A 19,172-nucleotide genomic window follows, 5' to 3' on the forward strand; every position below is an offset into this window, starting at 1 on the left:
GGCACGACCCCAGGGAGCCCTGGCCAAGGACCCAACTTGAGGGGGTCCCACCACCCCTGACACTGCCTTACAGGTGGACTCATATCACCAGGATCATCCCAAGGTGTGACTGTTGGTCCCATGTTACAGATGAAGAAACAGGCTCAGAGAGGTCACTCAGCTAATGAGTGGCAGAGCCAGGACCCCGAACCTGATGGATTTCAAAACCGAAACCCAACTTGTGATTCTTTTTTTTTTTTTCTTTTGGCCGCACCACTGGGCTTGCATGATCTTAGTTCCCCAACCAGTGATTGAACCCGGGCCCTCAGAGCAGTGAAAGCTCGGAGTCCTAACCACTGGACCGCCAGGGAAATCCCTCAACTTGTGATCCATAAACAGGGATACAGAGCCGCCTGGGGGTAACAGGAAGCGTGTCTGTTTACTACAAAAGATTCCTGCTCCACCTTGCAGCGTTCCAAAGATTTGACTGGTAAAGAAACCACTTTTGTGACATAAGCGGCACAGATTATGTATTAGAATGCAAAGTTTGCAAACATTTTTGCAGTGAAATACAAAACTGAAAAACATTTCCAGGTTCCCCTCCCAAGCCTCCCTGAAGCGCCAGGGCCTCACCCCACTTGGTGATCTATTTTTCTTCCCAAGTCCTCATGTTCTGGAAGTCGCTATCCCCTGACACCAGTCCACAGAGACTCATCACCCTTTCCTGTGGGCCCTGGTAAGAACGGCTGACCGACTAAGGAAGCCGACGGGCCTTTCTTGGGAAACTGTCACTCTAAAATTATCTCCTTCCTCTTTTAGTGATTCTTCCTTTCCTTTAGAAATACTGGCGAGAGTGAAAAGTGATGTTTGGTTTTCTTTTTTTACGTCCTTAACTGGTACACAAACACTTGGCCGCCATGTATGTCAGACCCACAACAGCGCCTTGAAATATGACAGTCTGGTCGAAACCAGTTTACTTACTCCCAGGTAAGGAGTTTCCAGATGATTCCAGCCAAGAAACCCTGCCCTCCTCTCCTCTCTCCCCTCCCCTCCCTGGAAGCCTGAAATTCCAGCCTGTTCAGCAGATAAGCCAGTGGCCAGAAGCCAGAGCAGGGCCACCCTGACCCCAGAGGAAGCTAGGGTGGGCTGCGGTGGGTGCAGGAGGCTGGAACAGCCCAGAACAGAGCACCGGGGAGCAGAGGCAGCAGGGGCCAAAGCTGGGATGGGGAAGGGGTTGGGGGGTGCTGGGAGGGGCGGGGCTGGGCTGGGCCTGTGCGGGGCGGAGGCAGCCACAGATCAGACGCAGCCGCTAATCCAAAGGTGTCCGGAGAGGCTTACAAGCACTCGCTAAATCCCATGAGAGGGAGGTATTCAGATGAGGAAACTTGAGGCCTGGGACTTCCCTGGCGGTCCAGTGGTTAGGGCTCCACGCTTCCACTGCAGGCGCCCTGGGTTCCATCCCTAGTCGGGGAGCTAAGATCCCTCATGCCACGCGGTGTGGCCAAAAAAAAAAAAAGGTATTATAGATAACTATCAGGCAGTAAATTAATAAAAATATGTTGTAGAAAGAAAAAAACACAAAAACTTGAGGCCTAATGCCCCTGGTCTCAGGGCTAAGTAAACAGGAGCTAGAATCTGAACCTGGCTATTGGTTCCCAAACAAAATGGCTCTAAAGGAGCCCCTTTCCTCGCAGGGAGGACCTGGGAGGGGTTCAGCCCACATGGGGTGCCCTGGAGCCCCAAGGGGGCACAGGAGGGGGCCCAGGCTTGGTCATGACTGGCTCCCCTCTCCTCAGGAACCACCCGCCAGTCTGAGCCCATTCCTGGATGTCCACAGAACCAGAACCAGAAGCAGGCCTCCATGTGGGTAGGAGGGCTTCTGGAAGGGCCGGTGCTCCAAGGGGGAGGCGTGTCCAGTGGCAATGGAAGTCTCTGAACAAACACATAGCAGGGCACGGAGAGGGTGGGGCTCAGGGACGTGACCTCTGTGACCTGATGAGGGAGCGAGACCACGCCAGGCAGAGGGCACAGCAAGTGCAAAGGCCCTGGGGTGGGAAGAGCAGGCCAGAGTGTGAAAGAGGGCAAGAGGGCAGACGTAGGAGGAAGATGCCCTGCACACAGGTGCCGAGCCCTTCGCATGGAAGGAAGCACTATTATTATCGCCACTTTGCAGACATGGAAACTGAGGCACTGCCTTAAAAACTCCCCAGGGTCACACAGCCAGCCAGCGGGGTGGTTAGGATCCAAAGTCCGAGCCTGGCTCCAGAGGCTAGACCCTCCAACCACTGCACAAACTGCCTTGGCAGCCAGTGCCAGGCCACAGGGCTTTGAAACTCCAGCGGGGGGTAGGAGGCTCTGGAGAGCTGTGATCTGACCCACAGATCTGAGCCCAGGTGGCTGTGTGAACAGACTGCAGAGCAGGTTGGAGCAGGGAGCCCACTTGGGTGACTACAGTGACCCAGGTGAGAGGCAATGATGGTTTAGGGCCAAGACAGGAAATGGCGAGAAGTGCTCAAGGATGGGGGGACAGGGAGAAAACTGAGGGGGACGCCAGGTTTGAGCGACAAGAGGGAAGGAGCCTGAATCACCCGAGGTGGGGACACCTGGGGGTCACAGTGAGTCTGAGGTCCCCAGAGGTGTCGGAAGGCAGGTAGGCAGGGCCAGGGGGCCAGGGCTCACCTTTCTGAGCCCTGAGCCCCATCAGCAAACCCAGCCAAGACCTCAAGGGGGTGTAAGGATGAAGTGGGGCTGTGTAGCCAAGAGGGTCCAGCACAGAGCAGGGGCTGGCTTCCCCCTGTCCCTTTACCCCTATGTCGACCTGGGATTCCTCCCACCCAAGCCAGAAAGCTCTAGCAGCCGCTCCCACCTCGTTCCCTCACCTCCACCACCCCTCCAGCCCACACATCCCTTTCCTGTGCCTGGTGCCTGGCGCCCCAAGCACCTGCTCGCCATGACTCACTCGGGCTGACACACAGCATTGCACGGCAGCCAGCCCACCTCCCGTTCCTGGTCCCACCGCCCTCAGCAGCCTCCTCCCCCTGGCTCTGCAGGGGCCCTGCCAGTCCCACCACCATTACCCTGACCCCTGGTAAAAGGGTAAACTGGTAAAGGCCCCCTGGAGCCCAAACAGCGGCTCAGAGTACTGGCCTCTGGCGACCCACAAGCAGCCCTGATGGGCCTTGCTATCTGACATCCCAGCGCTGAGCCCAGGATGCCGCCCACTCTACAGAGGGGTCAGGGAGGGCTCCCAGCCACAAGGTCACCCGCCGGCCACTTGCTTCCGTGCTGGGTGGGGCCAGCAGAGGACGCGCACAGCCCCGCCCTGCGCCCAGCCCTCCACACCACCTGTTCTGAGACATCAGCTCCACCCACCCCCAGCCACCGCCGGCCCACCTGTCCCCTCCATGCGAGTGTGGGTGCTATTCTCAGCCCCAGGCGCCACGACGCCGGCCACCAGCAGAGGGGTGGAATCTGCCCCTGCAGCCCAGCCACCTCCCACCAGCCCCATATCAGCTGCTTGCTGGGCTCCCGGGGAACAGCCTGTGTGGAGATGCAGCAAAGCACGAGCCCAGCCCCAACTCAGCGGGGCACAGAGCCAGAGCCAGGCCAGGGCAGGTGAAGGTCTCGCCTCCACCCACCTGCCTGGGGCCAAGCAAAGGTCTGACACGGCAGGACCACGGCCACCTCCACGATATTCATCAGAAAACCACTTCCCTACTGAGGCCAGGCCAAGCCGGCCCTTCACATCACCTCCTCCAGGCAGCCTTCCCTGACCCCCACCCCAGGCACAAGGCTTCACTCATTCCTCTGAATGCCCTCGGCCCTTTGCCTATGTCTGTTTGGCCTCAATGTGCAACCAGGCTATTCATTCATTTTACCACTCGGAATCCTCCATGGCCACATCTGTGGACCTGGAACTATTAAAGAGTACCTAAAGGACATAAGACATGTGGTATTTTTTCCCAACATGTTAGTGCTTTTATTTTGGTTATTGTTGTTATTTTTGTCACTCAAAGGAGTTGATGCCCAGAGTCAGCTTTAAATAGCTCCACCCAGTCCTGCCAAGTGCAGACACATGCCCTGCCCACAACACAGCACGGGGGAGGGCCGGCTCCCTCCCCCCTCGCCCCACCTCTCCCCACCCCGGCCCTGTGGTCCCTCCCAGGCCCTCGGCTGCCCCGGAGCTGTCCTAAGGGCTCCCCTAACGCAGCCCTGGCCTGATTCCAAGTTGCCACTACCTGTGAGGACACCCCACTTTGCAGATGCAGAATCAAAGGCTGGGGACTCACTGGTACAGGGCCCCAGAGCAGAAGAGGGGGCCAGGGCCAGTGCCACTGCTTTCCACTAGAGCAGGGGCTGGGGGAAGACTGCGAGGGGGCTGGGAGGGGCTGGAAGGGAGCATAGTCAGAGCAAGGGCGAAAACCAGGGTGCGGGAAACAAGAGGGGCCCAGAGTGGGAGTCCAGTGGTGGCCCCGCCCCTGGCAGAGGCGCTGACTGTAAGCGGGCAAGAGGGGCTTTCCCAGGCTCCCTCCTGCTAACCCTGCACAACTGGTCTTGGGCTGCGGCGGGGTAGAGAAATACTGTGGGCAGGGAGGGGCCTGAGGGGGAGGCACTGGTCCTCCCAGCCCAGCAGATGCAGGAAATCAGCACACGGTGGACAGGAGCTGGGGCCTCCCCCTGCCAGCCCGGAGACCACAGGGGACAATGCAGGGGCCACCAGAGGTCTGGGCAGGTCACCACCCAGGGTCCCATCTCTACCCTGAAAGGCGGGAGGTAAGGACCAAGTGAGCGCAAAAGGCCCCTCCATCTCTGACTTCCCAGGGTTGGGACAGAGCATCAGCCCTGGAGTCTATCTTGCTAAGGAGGTCTTCAGGGTCTGACCCACGTCCCTCCCTGAGAAGAGCTGAGGCAGTGTGGACACGGAGGGGTAGCAGAGACTCCCTACACCCACCCACAAAAGAGGGCCCTGGCCCCCAGAAATCACAGCCAGTGCCAGCTCACTGTCTGGGCCTGCTGCGGAGGTTGCTCACACCCACCTGTCCCTTTCCTCCCCCAGGGCCCGCTTTCCCAGGAGAAACACAGTTCAACAGTAAGGGAAAGCTGAGCTGGCAGTCAGAGTTACCCACTTCCTTTTTAAAAAAAAAACACAAAATCACAGCAATGTGCCAAAGGAGGAGAGCAGAAAAGAGCAGTGCAGGGCATGGCCTGGGGTGGACGCCCAGCCCCAGACCCCAGGAGGTCGGCTCCTGGCCAGCCCATGCTGCAGCTCTGGACACTTCTGGAGCATCTAAAAGCTGGAAGACACTCCTGCTGCTTACAGGGAGACGGAATAGGGGTCGGGGGAGGCCTAAAAGTGGTGGGAAGGGGTCCACGGTGTCACCTGGCCCCTGCCGGGCCCTCTCTGGGCAACACCTTCCCCTTCCTTCCTCCCACGAGGCCTCACCATCTGGATCCCAAGCTGAACCTGGATGGCTCCACCACTGCTGGGCCAAGGCTGGCCCAGACTTGGGCAGGATGGCCCAACTGGACACACACGGAGGGCATGGGCACAGCTGAACACCCCACGCCCACCAAGGCGCCTCAGTACCCCCACCCCACCCGAGAGCTGGAACCCCAACCTTCAGTGTCCTCGGCTGTGAAATGGAGACACCTCTTCCCCCGTTAAATCCTCGCATGCGGGGAAACCGAGGCTCAGAGGGGACAGGTAACTTGCCCAAGGTCAAGCGCTTAGGAGGAGCAGGGCTGGGATTTGAACATGGGCCTTCCACCTGCCACGCTATGTAAGATGCTCCGAGAAGCCTTTTTCATCCCTCGTGCAAGGGAGCCTCACAGCCCAACTCAGCGTTAAGTGCCTACTGTGTGAGGGTGTCAGGATCACACATTCACAGCGGGACCAGCTTCCACCACTGAAGACTCGGGTCTAGCAGGGAGGACGGTCATCCCATTGTATGGAGGAGCACATCGAAATAAGAAGGGTAGAGTAACTGGCCCAAGTCCCCAGTGGAGGGGAGGGGGCAGGAGCTCGGATCCAGGCTGCAGGATGTGGGTGTGGCCTCTCCTGGTCTCTCACCTCCACCCACAGCGCACACAGTAGGACAGTGTGACCCGACGGTGCACTGACTCAAAGCTGGGATGCAGGAATCAGGTTCTGTCCTGCTGCTGACCATGGGTTTCCCAGGGTGCTGACTCAGCTCTCCCAGGCGGCCCTGCAGCCCTGCACCCACGCCTCGGTGCAGCTTCCTCAGTGCAGTACCAGGATGGCCCCCACCTGGTCCACCAGACCCAGGACAGCGCCGCCCCCGAGACCCACAGGAAGGGCCCAGGACCCCCCTTGGCTGTGGCCACTGCCAGGCCCATGGTCCCCTCCACCAGGAGGCCTGGGTGGCAGGGACACACACACACACACACACACACACACACACACAACTTATGAACTAGCTCCTGGCTTAGTTTATATTTCAAACAACAATATTTTCATCCTGTCCCAGTTTCAGCAAATGCACCCAATTAATTGTGGATTCTATTTCTCCGTTTAGATCAACTCCACTTGTATTCCTGGCCATTAACTCCTCCTCAATTCTCCCCTCCCCTCCCCCGCCGTGGGATTCCCCTCCCTCCCCAACTCTGTTTTCAATCTGCACCCAGGTCTCTCTCTACCTGAGGCTCCCCCTGGGAGTCAAGTCAGGACAGTTCCTTCCACATCCGACCCTGACCCTCTGGAGTCCCGTGATTCCTGCATGAAGCCAGGTTCCCCCACCTGCCTGGTGGAGTCATGGGGGATCCCAGGGGCCATGTGGAAAGTCCCAAGGTGGCTCTGCAGGGTCACCTTCTCCTCTAGCAGGCCAGCCCCCCTCCCCCATACACACCACACACACACACACACACACACACACACACACACACACACACACACACACACACACCGCTCCCCAGGTGTTCGCCCCACAAAGGCAGCCCCCACCCACTGATTTTTTTTTTTTTTTTTTTTTTTTTTTTTGCGGTACGCGGGCCTCCCACTGCTATGGCCTCTCCCGTTGCGGAGCACAGGCTCTGGACATGCAGGCCCAGCGGCCACGGCTCACGGGCCCAGCCGCTCCGCGGCATGTGGGATCTTCCCGGACCGGGGCACGAACCCGTGTCCCCTGCATCGGTAGGCAGATTCTCAACCACTGCGCCACCAGGGAAGCCCCCCACCCACTGATTTTTACTGGAAAACATTTCAGCGTTCACATTTGCACTACAATAATCTCTTCCAAGCATCCTCCAACCACCCTCTCCCAGCTCAGGGATGGCGGTGGCAGCTCCCAGGAAAGGCCAACCTGGCGCCAAGTCCAAGACTGGGAGGGAGGAAATCCCAGGGCTTCCCTGAGCTCCGGTGCTCTCATCTGCCAAGTGGAACCATAATCCAGTCCCGCCAACCTCACAGGCCACTGAGAGGAACAAATGAAAAACAGCGAGTGGGAGGGTTCTCAGTAAAAAACAAAACGCCACGGAGATGCTAACCCTGACCTCCAGACCCAGCTGGACCCAGCAGAACTCAGCTCCACCATTATCACTTACAGGAGTCCCGGAGTTCACCTTCCCTCACTGGGAGGGGCATCTCATGCTTCCCAGTTCCTAGGTGGGCGACTGAGGCTCGGTGACCGAGCCAGGGTTCAACCCACATCTCTCAAGCCCCAGCTCTTTCTGCTGTGCATCGGGTTCCTCGAATGAACGAATGAATGAATGATGGGAGACCCCTCACCTATGTCCCCAGGTCCCTCCCCTCATTAGGCCCCTCAACCCAGCCCACCTGGAACTGTTTGCCCTCCCCCCACCCATTCAATCATGCTCCGGCTCAGGGGGGCTCTGGCTTCCCTCCTGGGGGAGGCAACACCACCCCTCCCGATTTAGTGTTTTCGGCCTATGCAGGAAAGAAAGGAAGCAAAAATGCACTGCAGTTCAGTTTCAAGAATCCAGTCATCAGAACACAAAAGCCAGCATGGTCCCTACCTGCGGGTTCCCAGGGTTCCCCAAGATGCTCCCTGGAACAGAACCTGTGCGTCCTCCCCGCCAGGCACTGACGGCATCACTTCCTCCACCACCACCAGGCACTGGGCACTGATCATGTTCCTTCCTGCTGGACCCTCTCCAAAAGCCCGTGGGCAGGAACTCCCATTCCCGTTTACAGAGGAGGAAATAGGGGTTCAGAGAGGGCGTGACTTGCCCAGGACCCCAGAGCAGGTGGGTGGTCACTGGGGTCATGCTCCCTTCTCTCTGTCCAGGTCTGTCTTTCTCCCGCACTCACCCCAACCTCCTTCCTCCCCTTCCCTTGTTCAATCTCTCTTTGACTCTTGCCCACCTGCCAGGGATCCGGGGCCCAGTTCAGCACCCTCATCCACTCCATCACCCACATCTGGCCCCGAGATAGTTACTGACAGGCTGGAGGACACGACTTGAGAGAGGTGATGCCGTCTCGGAGCAGAGAAGTAGGGGCGGCCACATGGGGCTGGGGTGGGAGCAGCAGGGAGACCCCTCGGGCCAGCTTTCCCTGGGCCAGGTCTGTCCTCAGTGCCCAGCGACGGGACCCGGCTCGCCAGGGCTCCAGCATGTTGGTCGCAGTCCTGGGGAGAGGCCGAGGTGACCAAAAGGTCCAAAGAAAGTAGCAGCAGCTGTCGGAAAAAGGGCTGGCAAGGCGCTCCCGTCACCCCAGCCGCCTTCCGGCCCCACGGCCCCTGCAGAGCTCCTCAAGCACAGGCCTGGGTGGAGCCCTGGACCCCTCACCAGCCAGCCACTGGCCCTGAGACTCATGCACACAATGTCACCTTACTGCCGTGCACTCCTCGCCCTGCAGTCTGCACTCCGAGCCAGCGTTCCCACCAGCTGGCATGACCCCTCGTCCTCTGAGGACCCTCCCCGGCTCTGATCCAAGACCTAGGGGATCCCCCACTTGGCCATCTGGTCTGGCCTCAAAGGGCGGAGCACACTGGGGTGCCTTGAACAGGGGTGAGCTGGCCCACTGACCCCTCCCAGCTGTCCAGCTCGACAGGCTTAGCAGTGTCATCCCCTCCGCAGTGTCACCTTGTGGCCTCAAAACAGAGAGAAGCAGGTTTGCACATACTGGGAGGAGGTACAGGACGTACAGCAGCCTTTCCAGGAAGGCTGTGACCCCAGCCCTGATGGAGTGGACTCCAGGATGGCAGCCCTGCCCCAGACCCCCCCGTACCTTCCTGGGCACAGCTGGATTCTAACCTAACCCAGGTCACTCCCTCAAGAGGAGATGCCACTTCCTCCAAGCAGTCTTCCCTGACTGCTCAGGCCTGATGGGAGGCTCCTCAGGACCCCAATGTCCTTCCCCTCACCTCCCCCGAGTGCTGTGATGGGCACTGGGTGTGGGGCTGGGAGCTCCTGGAGGGCAGGGGCCAGCTCTTCTCCTCCCAGTGCCTTCAGCCCTCAGACCTCAGCCCTCTGGCCCACAATGGGCAGGCCACGAAGGAGAGAATGACAAGGGGAAGAAGAGCTAGTTCAGCGCCAGAAGTCCAGGCATCTAAAGCGAGGAGGCAGCTCTGATGGCCCTACAAAGGTGCCCTGGGGGCTCCAGGGTGGGGGTGGGGGGGCTTGCAGGGCCTCTGAGGGCCTGAGAGCCCCAGCTCCACTGGCAGTGACAACAGTGACAAGTCCCTCCCCCAGCACTGCGGTGGCTGCTGCTGGCTGCCGCCCGCTCACTCCCAGCCCCTGGGGCTCAGCCCCCGCCTTACTGCGGCCCTTGCACTGCAGAGGCGGAGATGTCTGCAAGCTCGCCCCCTGTCCACAGAGCAGGGACAGCAGCAGAGACCCAGCCAGTCACCCCAGGCACAGCATGGGGGGGACAGGGCACAAATGTCTACTCCCAGGGGCACCACGGACAGGTCTCAGCACCCAAGGCCAATGCCCACCCTCCACCAGCGCTGTGGCCCCAATCCCACCCCATCTGCCGTGGCACTGGGACCTGGGGTCAGGGACTGGGGCTGAAGGTGAGGTCCAGGAGGCAGAGGGAAGAGGCCCAGCCGAGAGCAAGCCCAAGTGGGTCTGAGGGCGGCAATGAGTCTCAGGTCTAGCAAATCACACAGACCTCCAGGTCAGGGATCCCCGGCACCCCGGTCACCTCAAAACTTTCTCAGGTCAGAAGAGGACCCCTGCAGACGGCCCAGGCCAACCCTTCTTTGGCATTTGGCCCGAAGCCAAGGAGGGCTCTCCAGCAGGGCCCCAGCCCACTCCTGAGAACTCGAGTGTCTGGGCCCAAGCACTGCAGCCCCAGGCTCAGGGTAGCACCATCACAGACCTGAGACATTTTACAGCCGGAGGAGGTTCTAAGCAGCGTTGCCCAGGGGTCCCTCGGAATGGCCTGTGCCAGGGCCAGATGCGCCCCCTGCACCTGACCCCAAGACCTGGGCTCTGATGCCTCCTGTGCTCTCTGGGGGCCTGAAATCCAGCAGCCACATTGCCCTTCCCCCTCCCACCCTACACCCTGAACCCAGGGCCTCCCGGACCTCTGCCAGCCGTCAGCCTGCCTCTACCTGCCTGAAGAATCCAAGCATCCCGTCAACAAGGAAGCACTGAGCACCTACTGTGTGCAGAGCTGGGGGCACCACAGCTACTGCAGCAGGCAGGACCCACCCTTGTGGAGCAGATATTCTAGGGGGCTTGCCCCAGGCCACCACGGGCCTGCTTCAAGCCTGGACCCAGGAGAGCAGCCAACAACACCCCAGCTCCAGGCGGCCAGTCCACAGGGTGGGCAGCAAACTGCCCCAGGGCACTGGGCCCCAGACTTTTAGATTCCACACCAGGAAAATCTTCCCTGTGTGTGTGTGTGCACGCGTGTGTGTGTTTTTTTCGGCCAGTGTGTATGTGTGTGTGTGTGCGTGTGTGCGTGTGTGTGTGTGTGTGTTTTGCAGGAAGGGGGGGTGCGGTCAGTATTATGACTATTTCCTCCCCCAAAACATTAAGAAACCACCAGAATTACCATCATTTCATAAAAGAAACACTGTTGCAACAATATGAACAAAAGTAGATACAATCTCAGGATAAAGGGTGTTCCTTTATATTGAGTAAAGCGGATGCAGCTTTCATATTTGGGAAAACACACACACATCACCTCATTTGTCCTCACTTGCAGGTACGAACTCCTGTCCCTAGACTTGCCTCAGGAAACCCCAGGCTGTCCCCTCACCCCAGGGCCCACCAAACACCCCCAAAACAGAAAGGCCACATCCCAAAGTATAAGCTTAGACCCCACGTGGGGACCCAGGGGCAGACAAGCAGCCCCAGATCTAATTTAATGGTGGGGAACATCTTGGGACGAAAATCTGTCAAATGACACCCCGCCCCCCCAGACAGGCCTTCCCTCCTGGATAGAGATCCGCATCTTATTTGCATGATCTGGGCCTTCCCCCTGGCCTGAGGGCCTACTCACCAAGGAAGAGGTAGCACCCCAGACAGTGGACCAGGACAGCCCATGGGCAAGTCACACCACTGCTCTGAGCCTCAGTTTCTTCATCTGCTGAATGGGTATCATAATGACCTCCCTGCTTGCAGTGTGGATGAGAATTTTCACCAAGCACCTGGCACTCAGCAGGTGTGCGACAAACCAGGTTTGATTTTGTTTTGTTTTGTTTTGTTTTGTTTGTGGTACACGGGCCTCTCACTGTTGTGGCCTCTCCCATTGCGGAGCACAGGCTCCGGACGCGCAGGCCCAGCGGCCATGGCTCACGGGCCTAGCCGCTCCGCGGCATGTGGGATCTTCCCGGACCGGGGCACGAACCCGCGTCCCCTGCATCGGCAGGCGGACCCTCAACCACTGCGCCACCAGGGAAGCCCCCAAACCAGGTTATTTTTAAGTTAATATTTGACAAAGGCTTCCCTTGGGACAGGAAGAGCCTGCCTTTCTCTTCTCAATTCCCCAGCCCTGACCCCTGCCAGCCCTCAGCACTAAGCCAGCTTCGCTGCCCGGTCCAGAACGATGTGGCCTCTTTGGGAGGTGGCAGCCTCTTTGGGGAGGCCCCAGGAGCCCCAGATGCCAGCCAGGTCCCACGAGGCATGCCCCATCCCCGGCACAAGAACCACCAGCCCTGCCCTTCACTTGTGTCCATTTAATCCACACAGCATTCTCTGTGGCTCTCACCACTGACTTCCGCTGAGGAAACTGAGGCTCAGAGAGGTCAATGTGACCTGCCCAAAGGTAGTAACGTGTGGGAAGGGATTCAAACCCAGCTCCCTAGAGTGTGGCTGCCACCACCCTGAGTTGCTGCTTCATGTGAAAATCTTTTAAGTGGTCCTCCCCGGGATGGGCCATCTTTGGTGTCTCCCTCCTCCTCTTTTATTGGCCCCTCCCACCTCCTATTACATCCTGGGTGAGAGCCCCCGCCCACAAAGAAGCACTGGCCTGCACTGTCAGTGCCTTCAGCTCTGGTGTCCTTTTCTTTGCATTTTTAATCCCAAAAGGAGACTTGCCAAAAAAGGAGCTTTAGTGACTTCCCTGGTGGTCCAGTGGTTAAGACTCCATGCTTCCAATGCAGGGGGTACAGGTTCGATCCCTGGTCGGGGAGCTAAGATCCCGCATGCCGCGCAAAAAATAAATAAATAAATAAAAAGGAGCTTTAGAAAACCACATAGCAGGGTGACATCAAACAGGAAGGCATCATCCCCCAGATGCCCTCTCACCTGGAGCCAGAAGCTTCCGCTCAGCCTCTCCCCAAACCAATCCCTTGCACCATGTGAGCACCTGGCCCTGGAATGCTCAGGAAAGGCTGATCTGAGCCATCACATTCCACTGAGGAAAACCTGCCCTGCTCTTGTATCTACCTGCCACCAGACTTTTCGTTTCTTGAGTGTCTCCCCCAACGAGACGTCAGTTCCAGGCAGGCAGGGGCTTGGTTTTGCTCAGCCCTACAGAACCAAGATGGTGCCCAGCACACAGTGGGTTTTTCCAGTAAATGAAGAAGCAAACCCCGTGATCACTTTACAGATGGCCAGAGTGAAGCCCAGAGAGGGGGGACACTTACCCAGGGCCACCGGATTTACGTGTAGTTGAGTCCAGTTCCCGCCCCAACCCCGGAACTGTGCAATTCCCTCCCCCGCCACACGCCGCTCCCCTGCACACACACACACAGACACGGGGACACACACACACACACACACACACACACACACACACATATCACCCTGGGCTGGGACAACATTACAAATCCTGATCCTTCAGGGGCTCAGCAGGGATTAGCTGTCTGCAGAGGCCTGTAATGGACACTCCAGGGAGAAGGGCTGGGACAAGGGCCTGGCAGGGAGGGAGGTCTCTGGGTCATCGTGCGGCTCTGCTCACTGAGCACTTGCTGTGTGACGGGCAACTGTCCGAGGCCCTACTCTCCACGACGGGCGTGTGAAGGGGAACCAGCATTACCCCCACTTCACAAATGAAGAAACTGGGCTCAGGAGGGTCCTGCCATCTGCCCAAGGTCCCGGCTGGTCAGGGGAACCCAGGATCCCCACCTGCTGCCTACCGAGCCCATGCCCGGGGTCTGTCTCTGACACGCCCCTGGGTAGGACCCAGGGATTCTAGAACCTCATGGCAAAAGCCCAGGCAAGGCCGGGCTAAGGCAGAAAGGGGGGGACAGAAGCACAACTTGGTGAGGGGCGAGCTGGGCAGAGATCGCCTCATCCAGGCGCAAGGGCCTGGGCAATGCCAGAGAGCGAAGGTGAGAAGGGGACACGGCGAGGTCATCTGCGGAAGAAGGAGGGTGAAGAGTTGAGGCCTCAGCCTCTCTGAGAGTCCACAGAATCCACAGATCCCACCAGCATTCAAGACTTGATCACATCCAACCCAAATCGACGGCCCAGGTACCCCTCTCCGCTCCCGACACACCCCACCCCTTCCCTGGGTGACCAGCGGCTCACTCCCCCACTCCACAGGCACCCTGACCCACAGCTGTTCCCCCCGCCCCCGGGGAACACCTTCCCCAAGCCCGAGATAGCCCAGTGAGCCGACCTGGGCAAAACAGCCTGCTTTGGGCCCTGCCACAAGCCAGCAGACTCGATGGAGTGGGGTGAGGCCCAGCCCACCCCCGCCCGCCGGGGCCCGGGAAGTCTGGAGGTCACGCTTGCAACCTCCCCACACCCACAGGCCTCAGCCAAACATCCACTGAGCCCCCAGAAACACCCCACCCAGAGATGACGCCTAGCTCAGGAGCCTTCTCTCCAGTGCCGGCAAGATGAACCATCTACATAAATAACTCGGGTTCAGGGAGAAGCTGATCCGAGCCTGGAGAGGTGCAGAAACACTTGTGTAAGATCAGAGGAAAGAGACACAGCGCAGGGAGGTACAGAGTGACGGAGGCAAAGCCAACATGGGAGGGGACGAGAGAGAGGACACTCAGGGGCGAGACAGACACCCCGATGGGGAGGACAGTGGAAAGTCGGGGCCGAGGAGAGCCACTGCTGACCAGGGCCCGGGGCCTCAGAGGCCGTCCAGCAGACTCAGCGGGCTCCCTGCCCCCTGCCTTCTGTGTGGCGTGGCTACTCTCAAGGCCACCGTGAGCATGAGAGCCGGTGGCAAAGGCCTGGCTCCTACTGAGGAGGCCTCCGTGGCTACGGCACGGGAGGCCTTGACCACCCAGATGAGCGTGGCCCCATCATGGCCATGTGTCGGGGTCCTATAGATAACTGCCACTGCACCTTCCCTCTAGGGAGCATCTGCTGTGACACGCCAGCGCTATTGCGTGCACGGACAGCCCCAGGCCCTGCCCCTCGGGGCCAGGCCTCCCCACTCCCAGCAGCGCCGGGGCAGTGGCGGGGTGACGGCGGCGGGGGGCAGACAGTGGGCAGAGCCTCCTCCCCTGCGCCCTCCGTGGGCCCGGCTCCACCAGCACAGGCCGGCGTCTCTCATGCATGCCCCGTGAGGACTACTGGGCAGTGGACCTCGGGGCAAGCAGGCCAGAGCATACCCCCACCTCACCTGTCCCTTCTCCCCAACCGTCCCATCACCCCTGGGACCCAGCCCACCAAGCCCTAATCTTCTCTGTCATCTGACCCAGGCTCCACCCCAACTTGGCTCTGCTCAGCCACCTACTGAGGCCCAAAAATGGACAGAGTCATTTATAGAGGATCCGACAAGCCGAACGCGACGGGAAGATGACCTCATGGTACCTGGGTCCGAACTCCAGGCACACGCTCTGCACCCGAGCACCCTGGGGGCAGCTGGGGGCTGGGAGGTGAGCGGTGACAGTGCCATGCTTGGCTGGCGGACCCCGGGGAGCCCTCCGCTGTGGTCTCACACCCTCTCACACCCTCCTCCTCCAGAGGCCTCAGGACCTTACGACAGTAAGCTCCACGCCGGCCAGAGCCACATACACCCTGCTCCCCGCAGCACCCCGGGCTCAGCCCAGGCTCAGGCACACAGCACAGGTCCAGGCGCAGGCGGGATTCGCTGAATGAGGGAAGGCCAGGGAGCACACACGGGACAAATCAGCTCACCCAGAGCCTGCGTCAGGGCTCCCAAGCCAAGCCCCCAAACGCCCTTGTTTTTTCGTAACAGTCACTCTGCACCCGCTGGGGCCAGGTGAATGCTGGGTGCCCACACGGATCTGCCCAAGCCCCAGGGAGCACCCAGACCGGTGATGGATGCTGCCGGGTCACTGGGCAATGCCAGGGCCCAGCGGGGAGTCACTGAGCTGGGGGACAGGAGAGCTGGCTCCACGGGCACCAGCGGGCAAGCTGTCCCACGCCTCACCGTCCCCCTCTGAATCCTGGTGGACAACTGGACAGAGAAGACACGGGAGGGAGATCGAGGGTGCGGAAAAGAAGAGGAGACATGGGGGCCCTTCTTCCTATGCAGATACAACCTAGGCCCTCCACCCAAGCGCCTGCTTGTCCCTGCTCAGGAAATACCCTGCCGTGGCAACAGGACCACTGGAATTGCCCCTTTACTCATAGATTTGACCAAGGCGAGGTGGGGCTGGGTGCCTATGAGACCACTGCCACTGCGAGTTACACATGGTCCCGAGGGCCACCTGAAGATGCCGAGGAGATAGCCAGGTCAGCGGCACCGAGGCGGCAACGCAGACTCTGAGCCTCCGGAGGGCAGAGGAGAGAGACTGGCGTGGGTCAAGTCATCGGGCTTCCTGGGAGGGGGCTGCAGCTGGGCCAACAGGGGAGGCTACTTTCCCAGACTCGGCCAGGATGCCCGTGGTGCTGCTCTGGCTTCCGCTGGGGAAGATCTCCCAACCAGAGCCCACGGGGCAGAGAACAGCAAGAACGCTAAGCAACTCCAGTCCCATGAGGCCCAGGCTCGGGCAGGGCCGGCCCTTGGCCACGGCCAGCATCCACAGCTGACCAGCTGTCCACCAACTGCCCACAGCCACAGAACAGAGGCTAAGGAGGGGGGGGGGCAGCTCAGTGGGGTCAATGATGACCTCTCGCCATGTACACGGAGGGGACACAGCCCATGCCTACTGCCCCTGAAATTACTGAAAGATGCTGCTGCAGAAACAAGGCAAGTAGGGCAACGGGGACACAGCAAAAGCAAAGGGGAGCCGGGGAAGAGTAAGGCGTCACTGGATTGGGGGCAGGGAAACTGCCTCTGCCTTCCCTAGGCTTCCCATTCATCTTCCTCAGCCCCTCGGGGGCAGGAAGCAGGCTTAGACCCAGAGCTGCCTGCTCCAGGCACCTAAATGGATTACCCAGCCGTGGGAGGGGAGCAAGGGCAGAGGCATCTGCCCCTCCCTCCCCCCAACCTGGGCGACTGAAGCCTTCCCAGCCCCCAGCCAGCTATCTGTGGTACTCTAATCCCTCGTCCCGCCCTGGGGAGGGGAGGAGGACAGCTGGGACAGGCCAGATCTGGAGTCTGGCTGAGGGCCCTTCCCTCTACACCACCCACCCACCTCCTTAGCTCGGGACCGCAAGGATGAGCTGCAGGACTCGGAGGGAAGCGCGGGGGAAAGCTCCAGAGGCCGCCGCCGCTCTCACCCCGACCCCCACCCCCACTGTCACGTGGCTGCATCCTTAGGGAGCCCGCAGGTCTCGGCTGCAAAAGTCATTGTTTATAAACAGCCACAAGCCTGGCGGGGGAAGGCCAGCCGGTCTCCGGGATCGGGCGGCAGAGGGGACAGACCCGGCCAGGGGAGCACCGGGGGGCCACCCTGGCAGCAGCACTGATTCTGCAATCTCAGATTTCAGAGTTGGAGTCGGCAGGGGAAGTGGCGTCAGCAGCTGGCGTGATCCAATTCAATAAACCAGAGGCGGCTAGGGATAGCAAGCCGGGCGGGCGCGGACCCCTGCCGCCCAATCCCGCGTTTCCTGCACAGTCCGAGGGCCACGGGAAGCCCCGGCTGCAAACAGTGGCTCTCCGCGCCGAGGGGTCGGGTTTCCTGCGGGGCCCTCCACACCCCCGGCGGCTTGCCGCCCCTCCTCCGGGCCGGCTCCCCACCCCGGCCGTGGGCTCCCAAAGCCAGAGCCGCCACCCTCTCTCCCCGCGGCCGGAAACACGAAGCCCCTGCTCTGGCGAGGGCACCTCTCGATGGGTGCGCAGCTCTCTGCTCCCCGGGAGCCGGGCCGGAGCTTCCAGGTCGCAGGCACCTCTCGGGAAGGGAAACCTGACCCCTCCCTCGGCCCACGGGGACAGAAGGTGGAGCGGCGGGTGGAGAGGAGGGAACGGCGAGCGCAGGAAGCGCTCAGAGGCCTGGAGTCGGCGCGCAAGCACCCGCGAGCGGAGGGGCAGCCTCGGGATTCCCGGAACTAAGCGACCCTGGGGACAAGGGGCAGACCCCCCTCGCCCCAGCGCCGGCCCCGCCCGCAGGGCTCAAGTGGTCCCGGAGGGCTAGGGGCGCCACCTCGCCTCCCAGCCTCTGGGCCTCGGCCTCCAGGGCGGGGTGAGCCTGGACCTCGCGCCCGGAGAAGAGCGGGGGCCGCCGCTCCTCTGCAGAGGTGCCGCGAAGATACAAAGCGGCGGCGGTGGGGGTGGGGGGGGTGACGGGACAGCTGCGCCCTCTCCTGCACCCCGCCGGGGGTGAGAGGAGACGGAGGACGCGGACGGCAAAGGGCACCCAGAACGCCGGGGGGCGCAGCCTGTGGACCCCCGAAGGCCCTCGGCAGCGCTCGTCTGGAGGTGACAGGGCCCGGCCCGGGGTCAGGACCAGCCCCTGGCGCGGGGGTGGGGGACAGGTGTCCGGACGGCGCGGCTGCAGGGTCTCGGGCTCGCTCACCTTCTCCTGCGCGCGAGTGAGCTTCTTCTGCACGTTGCTGGCGATCTTCCCGGCCGTCACCCCCTTGCTGCCCATCTCAGCCATTGCGGCTCAGGCTTGCCCGGTGGCTGGCGCCGATCTACCCAGCCCCCAGCCCCGGCCCCCGGCCGCGCGTCCGGCCCGGGCTCCCGCTCCACACCGCGCACTAGACCGCCGAGCCGACTGGCGGAGGCGGAGCGTGCGCCCGGCAAGCGAGCTAGCGAGCGACACAGGGACCGTGGGAGGGACGGACTGGCGGAGGGAGGGGGAGGGAGGAGGGGCCGGGCCTCAGGCGGCGGTCAGCGCCCCCCGCCGCCCCCTCCGGACAAGACACGGCCTTTTAAAGGGCCACCCGGGCGCCGGAACCGCTCGGCCAGCGAGGAGGGAGCGGCGCCCACCGTCGCCGCGGCTGAGGTGGCGAGCGGGACTCCCGGGACCCTCCGATGACACCGCCCCGGGGCTGGGACGAATACGACAGGCCTAGGTCCGGCGCCGCCGCGGGCCGTCTTTCCTTTCCTCAGCCCCGGAAAGGAGGCCAGATGGAGGAGAAGGGTGCTGTCAAAAATCAAAGATAAAGTGTGTGGCGATCAGGGAGCCCGGGCTGGAGCGCGCAGCCCAACCGGATACGCCTCTCTTTCCCGGGGCTCACCTCTGGCCCCCCTTCTCGACGCTCGGCCTCCTCCTGGCCTCTAGGTTCACCCTTCTCGACCTGGGCTCTCAGGGCGCCACCTGTGAACTGTTCCCCTTGCCTAGTCCCTTGCCAAACAGGCGCTCGGTTTTCTAATTTGCGGATAATTATTATAATAACAGCAGCCTAACAGTACTGAGCCTTCCTGTGTGCCTGGAACTCTGCTAAGCGCCTCATCGACAGGCATTATCTCGGTCCGTGTCCAGGACAGCCCGATGAAGTAGGTGCTAGTATTTCTCCCATTTTGCAAACGAGGCACAGAGAGGCCTGGAGTCAGACCT

General features: G+C 60.9%; 1 protein-coding gene across 8 annotated transcripts in view; it reads right to left on the reverse strand.

Annotated features, from left to right (window-relative positions):
• BIN1 (bridging integrator 1) overlaps positions 1–18,320 on the reverse strand; it is a 55,358-nt gene extending 37,038 nt beyond the window's left edge. For 3 of the 8 annotated variants that reach the window (XM_022590580.2, XM_022590579.2, XM_022590582.2), the window contains exon 1: positions 18,186–18,312. In XM_022590580.2, the coding sequence (XP_022446288.1) occupies positions 18,186–18,269 (84 nt within the window). In that variant the 5' untranslated portion in view covers positions 18,270–18,312. Of the gene's footprint in view, positions 1–18,185 lie in introns of all 8 variants that reach the window. The other 5 variants (XM_089916913.1, XM_022590576.2, XM_022590569.2 and 2 more) reach the window with 4 other exon arrangements.
• Between the last annotated feature and the right edge of the window lie 852 nt (positions 18,321–19,172).

Source organism: Delphinapterus leucas, chromosome 8, assembly GCF_059928025.1.
Source record: "Delphinapterus leucas isolate spDelLeu-1000000601 "Yukka" chromosome 8, BTC_Dleu_Yukka2, whole genome shotgun sequence".
Lineage (NCBI taxonomy): Eukaryota > Metazoa > Chordata > Mammalia > Artiodactyla > Monodontidae > Delphinapterus > Delphinapterus leucas.